At 36.7% G+C, this 9,864-nt stretch overlaps 1 protein-coding gene across 2 annotated transcripts in view; it reads left to right on the plus strand.

The window, feature by feature from the left end:
• Window positions 1–9,002, plus strand: part of SNX10 (sorting nexin 10) — a 17,891-nt gene extending 8,889 nt beyond the window's left edge. The window contains exons 1-3 of one of the 2 annotated variants that reach the window (XM_004676792.2): window positions 166–258; window positions 6,985–7,197; window positions 7,652–9,002. In XM_004676792.2, coding sequence (XP_004676849.1) covers window positions 200–258; window positions 6,985–7,197; window positions 7,652–7,733 — 354 coding nt within the window. In that variant the 5' untranslated portion in view covers window positions 166–199 and the 3' untranslated portion in view covers window positions 7,734–9,002. Of the gene's footprint in view, window positions 1–165; window positions 259–6,984; window positions 7,198–7,651 lie in introns of those variants that run through there. The other variant, XM_012721109.1, reaches the window with a different exon arrangement.
• The last annotated feature ends 862 nt before the right edge of the window (window positions 9,003–9,864 follow it).

Below are 9,864 nucleotides of genomic sequence, written 5' to 3' on the forward strand. Positions count from 1 at the left end.
TCATTCCCTTAGTATATATATGTAATATATGTAATTATATTGTAGTTGTGTGACAATTATCACCATGCATACTTTGCTTGGTTATAATCACTTTGGGGGTTCTATAACTAATTTCCTTTGCTTTGATGATTAAACACATTTTATTTTCTTTTTCATAAGACAACTGCCAGAACTTCCATCTAAAAACCTGTTTTTCAACATGAATAATCGCCAACATGTAGATCAGCGTCGACAGGGTTTGGAAGATTTCCTCAGAAAGTAAGTGTGCACAAATGCTTGTAGTCACACAAGAAATGTGAGCAGTGTGATTTGTAAGTGTGTGTGAGACCTAAGATGGTGTAAGGAAAATATGCCTTTTCTGAAATGCTAATAATCTGCCCTGGACCACAGCTCAGAAGTTCATTTCCTATATTAGAGTGCCATCTTGTGGCTCACATCGTATGGTGTACATTTGGCACCAAATTGAGAAAGTAAACAATAAACTGATTGAATGAGAGAATAGATTTATCATCCCTTAAGGTATAAAGTAGGCCCAAATTACTTGGTAGCTTAGCTGAATAAAGTAAAATTTTCCAGGAAATAAATGTGCCGTATTAAGAGGCACTTCTTAAGAACTGTCTTCATTTATAAAATTTAGCACTGAAAGACCAAATCAGTTCTATAAAGGCCCTCTGGATGTCTTTATGTGAATAATTTGCTCTTGGGAGGGAATGATTATAAGGGGACATTTATGGGCATTTGAATAGTCTCAGTGGGTTATTACTACATGATGGTAGGTACTGCTGCTAAAGTAACTTGAATTCATACCACTGTCATTTCTTTGTCACTCTCTTTAGAAGGCTAGGGTGTCCACCCCACAGAACAGCACATTTGCTTGCTCGCATTTTCTGATGATAGGCTGCCTGGGTTCAGATCTGGCTGGGGGTTAGGGCAAGTCTTTTATCTTTTTTATGCCTGTGTCTCCCCTTCTGTATTCCTGGGGTTAATGATAGTACATAATTAGTAAGGTTGTTGAGAGGATTAAGTGAGCTAATAAATACAGAACATGTGCAGCAATATCTGGTATATACTGTGTAGTAGCTAAATAGTGGCCTGATTAGTTTAATGTACTTAACACATGAAATTGTGGTATATCAGATTTTTCAAAGGTCCTATTTTATAGATAAAAAAAAAATAGTGTAAGTGATAGGACTAGTTAGTGGCAGGTCCAGTCTTCTGAACTCTTTTTACTTGCTTCAGGATCTGATGTAATCTCCTTTTGAATTCACTAAATAGTAACTTAGAGCTGGCCAGAAATAATACACTAGTGTCTCCCCAAAAGCCTACCTCCTAAGAGATTTAGATATGAAGTATATGCATGAGTATTGACATTTATTTCGATAAGATTGATAAAATGCTTTTCCTTTGAAGGCATCATAGAGGAAGGCAAGATTAAAAATTGGGGAGCAGGGGAAGAAAAAGAAGCCAGAGGTAAAATGACAGGAAATCAGAACAAACAGATTAACCAAGCCAACTCCTCAGAAAACCAGAGTGGTATTCTTTTGGGTGTCATGGGCATGAGAAAACAGACTTGGTCAATTTTGTCCTGCCCTTTCCTCCTGAGGACAGCTCCAGTTTTAATTGTTGCCTGTACGAGACTCAGGTGGCTGATGGCCTCGCTCTGAAGATGTGGTCCCTGCCACATGGCCTGCAGCGAGGCTGGCAGTCCAGATGTGGCCCCGGGAGGCTGCAGATTGGCCATCACCAGTGAGGCCTGGGCAGGGCAGCCTGTCTTGCAGTCGCTGCTGGCCCGGGGAGCTGCTTGTCTGCTGGACAGGAGTCTTCTTTGAGGTCAGAGGTCAGCATGTGTCTCTGTATTTATGTGCTAGTTAAGCACAGGGCATGTGTTTTTGACCAGGAATCACTTCATTGTTTTCAACACGACCTTTCCTTCCACTGCTGAGCTACCAAATTAATGACTGAATTTTATTCTGCAGTGGGGTCGTGCTGGTGTTATTTTATTTATTTATTTGTGTTGGCATATGTTGTCATTTGACTGTTTGCTGGTTGAATTTGATACAGATGTCAGAATAGAAACTGTCCTGGGTCTGGAGCGTGAGAAGCAGGGTTCCAGGTATCCCATGATCTTAGATTCTGGCTTTTTCCGGCTCTGTGGCCTTGTAAAAGTTACTTTAATCCTTTGAGCCTCGGTTCGCTGTGAGTGCCATTCTGTCACACATGGTTGCCGTACTCACTGGTTGGTGGTAGCTTTCTGATGTGGCTCAGGAAGGACTCTAGAAACTGCTTCGGTCCTTTGTCAACATATTTATTAAGTGGCTCCTTCAGACCCCAAGGGTTCTGGGGCTTGAAGGCGGCACATTGTGGACACAAATCCTTGCCTTCTTGGAGCTCCATTCCAGTGTCCATGCCCAGTATGCATAACTCAGGGGATGATGGGATTCGTTAAACTGGATCTGGATCACATCCAGAAATCACATCATGGAGCAGACACTGCGTTCTCGTGTGCTGTTTTTTGTTCTGCTTTGATAGGGAAGCCTTTGTCTTCAAACCGACGAGCTTTCTGTTAAAAGCAAAAGCTGGTGGTTCCCTGTGGTCCGGACCTGATCTAAGCAAGGATCTCATACCACAAGGCTGGAGTCAGGCCTGACCCATGCCTGCTCTCCCAGTCCTTTCTGTGTCCTTCAGATTCTCTCACACAGCGCTCCTGTTCTTTGTCCAGTTTGTTTGTGTAGAAGTGGTAACTTCTACCCCTTGCACGCCCTCCTGCACACCCTCCCTGGCCTGTTTCCTCACACAGAAGGTTCCTTACACAGAAGGTTCCTCTTCTGTCCCCCTGCCAGGCACCCTACCCCTGACCCAAAGCCACTTTGGGAAACTGGTGCCCCAAGTAATGCAGACACCTGAGCGCCACGGCCTGGCCTCCGTTGACTGTCTTCTGAGGCCCCCTGAAGTAGAGCTATGACCGCAGCCCTCACCAGGCTCTCGTACAATGCTTAGGAACTTGAGAGGGAAGACAACACAGCATTAAAACAAGAATGTGCTTGCACTGTAGCTTTTTAGCATAAATTTAACAGTCAGTTTTTTGTTAAGTTTTAAAGTCATAATCAAGAACATCATTTGTATTCAAACTCCAAAACGGCGCCATCTCTGTGCATGTGTGTGTGTGCTACATGTAGATAGTATGATTTCTTTTCATTTTTAAGTCCCTTGTGAAATAATACATATTTAATAGCAAGGTATCTATCCACGCCAGTTCACAGAGGAATTAGAGTCGGTTCTTTGACTAGATGCCAAATAATAGCAATTTATACCATCTAATGAACATTTGCTGTATGTTTAGCTTTTCACAATTTTACTCAGTACCTTTAACAGTACTAGGAGTTAAGTGTTTCCCAGTGTTACCGATGAGAGTATTGCAGGGAAGGTGTAGGAACTGTATTTATCTAGGAACCAACCAGTTTATAACTAGCAGAACTCTTTATTGCTGGTTAAATTTGGTCAGTACAAGGGTGATATTTTTCAGTTGTATTAATTTTTCCTCAGTCTTGACAAAACTTTTCCTTTTGGGCCCCTCCCTTCCCCCCAGTCTAATTATAAACTGAAAGTCACTTCTATCAACAGTGATAGCACAAGAAAGCTAGAAACTAAAATTATAGACTCTTGTTGGCAAGTCTCTAACTATGAATTGATGTTAAGCACTCCTAATTTTTAAATTTGATTGATATCAGGGATAGAAGGTAGCTTTCCTTCCTTAATGAATTAATCCCATTCATATAACTGTATTTACCTTATAACATAAGGTAACATATATTAGGGTTTAGTATTTCTTCAAAATTTAAGGAGAGTTTTTTTTTTTTACAGAAGGATGTTAAGAATTCCTACTAATTTTTTAGCATACAGAATGATCCCACTGTAACACTGCAGCTAGTATTATACACACACACACACACACACACACACTTTTATAACTCCTTGTGTTCAATAGAGGGCGCCCCAGCACACATCATGAATGTCTTCCGTGAAGATTTGTGGATTTTATTTTTTCTCATGGTGAGAGGTAAACAAGCTGAGTTATTTTTTTCCTCCCTACACGAAGTGACTAACCTTCCACATTCTATGTGCATGTCTGTTTATCCTTGTATTGTGTGCTGTAGACCTAGGGTTTCCTTAGGATTAAATGGTTTTTCATAGCTATATGTATTGTTCTTAATTGAACCAACATAGAAGTCACCTAATACAATTATGTTGAAGAAAACCAGATTTTCAACTTGTGCAATTCAGAGGAAAAACAGGTTTTGCTTCGAGTAAAGTTATAATGGGGGAAGGGATAACTTTTGATTCATGCTGTAAATATCTTTTCAGAAATTCTTTGAAAATCCTGAGGCTATTTTTTGTTCCTTTTATAAAGGCTTGAACATTTTATACATTTATTTTTATGGGGCTTATTTTAAAAATGGCATTTTGTTGACTGTTCTATACAATAATCTTTCAGATTGAAGTTGATTTTCTGCTACTAGATTTGTTTGTGTGTAGAGAACGTAGTATAGGTGTAAGATAGAAACAGGATATGATATGATGACGATGGCAGTCACAGTTCCTACAGGTACACACACACACACATACACACACATATTTAGCAAATCAGATGTCAGTTAAAACAAGCTAATTATGCTGGCCAAATCAGGAAAACACTATAATTTTTGTAATTTAATTTCAGAATGAAATATGTCTAAAAATAAAAAGCATAAATACTTTTTGTTGGGCAAGGTGGCATAAATTTAGATAATGAAACAAAGGCAATTCACAAAAGCAGAAACGATGCCTAGCAGATCCACGATGCTTGAACTCTGAGCCAATGTAAGTGCAACCCTCCCCAGCCGCATCTCTCTCTAACTGGCTGTGCGGGGTTCCCATTCTTTTTTCACCTAGGTGTCCTCCAGGTGGCAGTATTCAGCAGAAAACACTGGAAAATAATGAGTCTAATGTACAGTAAAATTGGAAATTGAATTATAGCTCAAGAAAAAGGACAGTAGCCTTGAGGTCCCGATCAACCTGGACACTCTGATCACTTCTGTTGGCTGTACCCATGTGTTAGGTTACTCACAAGTTAATAACAGTGCACGAGCAGTTCAAGGCTCAATAGAATTGCTTTAGACATGAAATAAAGCGAAAATGAATTTGTGTCCAATATCATTGGCATTAGTGCTCATTACTTTTGTGGTGTAATGCCTCGAACCATCTAAAATCAATTTTAAAGATTACCCATTATTTTATAAAGAAAATAAAACACATTTCCAACAGAAACAAAGCAGTAAGAGTAATTCTATGAACAGTTACTGTGTATGGCTGGCAGGAAACCTCTGACAGAAGGACACAGGAAGTGCCATTCAAACGTCACAGGGAATGCAAGTTAATATTAATGGGCCCTTGCTATATAAATCTTTTCTTGATTTGAAGTATTTAAAACAAGAATGGTAAACAGTTGTAAATGTAGAAGATAAATCTCAAAGAGTAGTAAAAGGGATTTACTACTTTCCTACTTGGACTTGGTAAATTCATCTTCACCATGTGATATGGTCATCTTCTGGGAGAGCCAGGCCAGAGGACATGGAGGCAGAGGAAGTGTTTAGCTGCTTTGCTTGAGATTTGCCTTTTAAAAAGCACAAAGGCTTTCCTTTTCCTTTTGGTAATCCAGGAAGGGGTATTTTCTCACTTGTATTTGTAAGCCTTAACTTAAGCAAAGGGAATCAACTTTGGTTTTATACAGTACATTTTTACACAGTTGCTTTCTTGAAGAAATAATCATTTTATCTTGAAGAAAAGAAAATTCTAATGACCGTGGGTTTAAAGGAATTGATGTGGATGGCCAAAAGATGCTTAGTTTTCTAATTACTTGTTAAAAAAAAATGCAGAGTACAAAGTAAGGTTCATTTGGCCTGAAATACATGATCTCTTTTTTAATTTTTTAATAGATCTCTGAAAATCCCATGTTGAGCAAAACTTTAGTTGGGTTTTAGTATTCTAGTTTTGTCCCCTACATGTTGTTTAATTATAGAACTATTTGTAAAGACTGAAGTATCACATATCAAACTTTGTTTCGAAGGTAAAAGCAGCTTTCATTTAACTGAGTGTACTTTGACTTGGTTTCCTATTCTCAGACATATAGTTCAGGAAAGAAAATATTCAATAATAGTAATATGTGCAAATTTTGCTCCTGGGTAGTTTTGAATCTTCCATGTAGTTCTAATACTTGAGTAGAAATTTGTTTGGTCTCAACTTGGATCTTGAACGTGGGGAAGGATAGTTACGTATTTATCACAGGAGTACCGTATTTTAATTGCATATATGGTAAAAATGACTGAGAGCAATTTTACTTGTTGGCTCATTTTAACAAACATAGATATGCAGTATTGCTGAAAATTTTTGAGAAATTTCCAGTAATTTTAAGTATTCAAAAAAGGCTACTTCTCAACTGAGCCCTTGTAAACATGTTCATAAGCTTCCTTGTAAAGTTTTAAAATGTGAAACATGCTGAGGAATGTACTGACTTTTAAATATAATTTTAATAGTAGTTGAAAGTTTTGATGTCTCATGACAGCCCCGCCAGTAAAGATCACAGCAGTGACGTGCTGCTTGGCAGTAAAAAAATTTTTAAGTAGAATAAATTTCTCTGCCTATATAAGCAAAATATTTCTGTAATTAATCCACATGGTCATAACAGATGGTTAAATTGAAGAAATGTCCTTGAAGTTATTCTTTTAACAGATGTTCTTAACTATTAGCTTCATGTTTTTACTCACCTAAATTTCCAAATAATTGAATAAAAGTTAACATATGCTTCCATCCCTTTAATAGGCAGAGTCCGTAATTGATGAAAGTTTGCCACAGCAGAGAAATGACTTTGGTGGCACATTTCTCTGTCTTCTCTCTTCCACCTGTAATTGTCTACCCCTGCTCACCGATGACCCCGTTTTCTTCCCTTAGGGTCCTACAGAACGCACTTTTGCTCTCAGACAGCAGCCTCCACCTCTTCTTGCAGAGCCATCTGAACTCAGAAGACATTGAGGCATGTGTTTCCGGGCAGACTAAATACTCCGTAGAAGAAGCGATTCACAAGTTTGCCTTGATGAACAGACGTTTCCCCGAAGAAGATGAAGAAGGAAAAAAAGAAAATGATATAGATTATGATTCAGAAAGGTATTTCCTGGCATTTTGATTTAATGTATACGTATTTATACAACACCTAGTGCGCATATGCATGTGTATAGATATACACACACACTTCACTTTTTTGTTGATGTAATACTAAGATAATGAAAAAATTAATTGACTGAGATTTTATTGAGCTGTGACAGCTCATCATAGTAGTCTTCACACACACCTCCACACTGAATTAATGAATGCAGTAGAAATTCAATTATCTGCATTCTGATTATGTGACTTTCATTTAGTCAGACTTGAATTATTCGCGTTTAAATTATCTAGCTAAAAAAATATCCAACTGCACTCCAAATGGCTAATTAAAAGTCCAAATTTCCTGTCTCTCTTTGTGACTGGAGATAATTAAAGTTCTCCTCTGTTACTCAGGCTTTGAGTGTGTTGTGAAAACCAATTTCCTCTTTTTATTATTTCCCCCTCTCTTCTTTTCCAGTTCATCCTCTGGGTTTGGACACAGTAGTGATGACAGCAGTTCACATGGATGTAAAATGAGCACAGCCCCGCAAGAATCCTGAAAAATAATTCTAATGTTACCATCTTCAGAACAGCAAATGATGTACAGTCAGAGAGAAGAAAGCTTGCTAATAATATATTCTTACCTAAAGTTCACTGTCATGATGTTAGCTATTTAAATTCTTAAGAGACTCCGGTTGTTTATTAATGGTATTTTTACGTTGTCTTATTTTGGTTAAGCTTCTGTAATAAGCTAAAAGCCTGTGAATGCAATACTCTCCTCTCTAGGCAGACATTATTGGTAAAACAAGATCCTATTGTGAAATGATTTATATGTGTAAAAAATAGAGTCGGCTTACTGAATGTTAAACGATAGGTAAATAGGTAGCATTTAAAATCCAGATAGTGTATTCCTTCTTGTATAAATGGAGCAGTGTTACTGTAAACATAGTGTGTATGGTCTTAGCCACCATAAAGACCCACAGCAGCTTAGACCAACCTGTCTCTTTCAGACATGCGGCTCCTGTTTTGTGGACACCTCCCCTGCGCTGGAAAACACTACTTGTTGGGTATTTGAGATATTTTAGAAGTGTTTAACCTTTCCAGTATTCTGTTTCACACTCAGATGGAATATGTATATTATCAATAGAGACATGGAAAAATAATGCTTTCATCTTAGGAAAAAACAGAACTACTACTTGTAATTTTGCAATACATCAATTCAGAGATCCATTTTCATTGTCCAAAAGCAGTTTAAACACATGGAAGGAAATCATTTGTTGTCATTATCATTGTATAATTACAATTATAGTTTAGTGATTTATTTTCTCACTAAATGTGCAATACCGTATCACTAGGTAACTTTCATTGGTTGGTACTTGTCACTTTTCTTAAAAGTTAGAAATAGGATCTTATAAAAATCAATACATTTAATTTTACCAGCAAAATCCCATCATGTCAGAAAAGAATATCAATTTGTTGATTTCAGAATTTACTCATTAAAAAAATGCCATTTCTTTTTAGGCATCTGCCTGAGGATGGGTATAATTTTACTAAAATGTTTTTTTTTTTGTTTTGTTTTAGTGGCACAAAGATAAAAATGTCTAAAACTTCTTTGAACATCAAATTTTAGATGAGCCAGCATTTTCTTGAGAGAACTGTCCAAGTTTCTTTCTTGTTAAATAGTAGAAAATACCTTGAGTGACAAAGGAAGATATTTCGTAACTGGGAGAACTTGTTGCTTTAATTAAATGTTACTTTACTTCATTTTGTTTTAACAAGAAGCTTACAAGTTATTATTAAAAAGTCTTTGAAATGCTTCTGAGAATAGAAAAAAATGAAATTTAGAATAAGAATGATTTCCTTAATTTTCTCCTATTTTTTTCCTTGGTCTAAAGCATTATTAAATGTTTGTAAATTTTTCATTTAATATATCTTGGATACTGTGAATTTATTATTTGAAACTCATTATTTTTATTCAGGGGGAAAAAGATTTAGCAATTTCTTTTTTATTGTGCTATCATGTAAAGTTTGCCATCCAGGCATTTAAGAGCATCCCTAACCTCTCAGTGATACATATTTCAATTCACATTATTTCTGTATTACAACAGTTTTCAAAAACATATAATGTACCACCAATTGTCAAATTTTCAGATGATGTAACATAGCCATTAAAATTGATATTAACTAATGCCTAATACCACAGTATATAAACTTCACAAGGTCATCATTTTCACATTAAACATGAAAAAATCAACTTAAGTTTGTTGTATTATTTATTTTACATGAGAGAATTTACTTCTTCAGACTTAGACCTAATCTTCAGTATGTTTTTGAACGACTGGCAATTTTTTATAAGGAACTAAGGTAAAATTTGTTACACTATTCACTATAGTTGTCAACATTTGATGTTTTTTACCCTGACTGGTTGGTTGTTTTGCTATGTAAGTACTGGATTTCCTGAAGCTGAGATATTTAGATGAACTTCAACCCCCAATGGCTTTCATGGTTTTTTCAAGCCTCTTACTTTTCTCTGGCATATTTTTATAAAGTTTTCCTTAGGAAGAGAAACTAGATACCTAAGGAAACTAAATATATGTTTGAAACTTTTTAATATAACTGAAAGAATTCAAACTCTGGATGCTTTATGATTTGCATACAGCAATGCTGTATTTCCCTGGCTAGTTCTGAAAG

This window comes from Condylura cristata, unplaced genomic scaffold, assembly GCF_000260355.1.
Source record: "Condylura cristata isolate star-nosed mole 26May11 unplaced genomic scaffold, ConCri1.0 scaffold00005, whole genome shotgun sequence".
In the NCBI taxonomy this organism is placed as follows: Eukaryota; Metazoa; Chordata; class Mammalia; order Eulipotyphla; family Talpidae; genus Condylura; species Condylura cristata.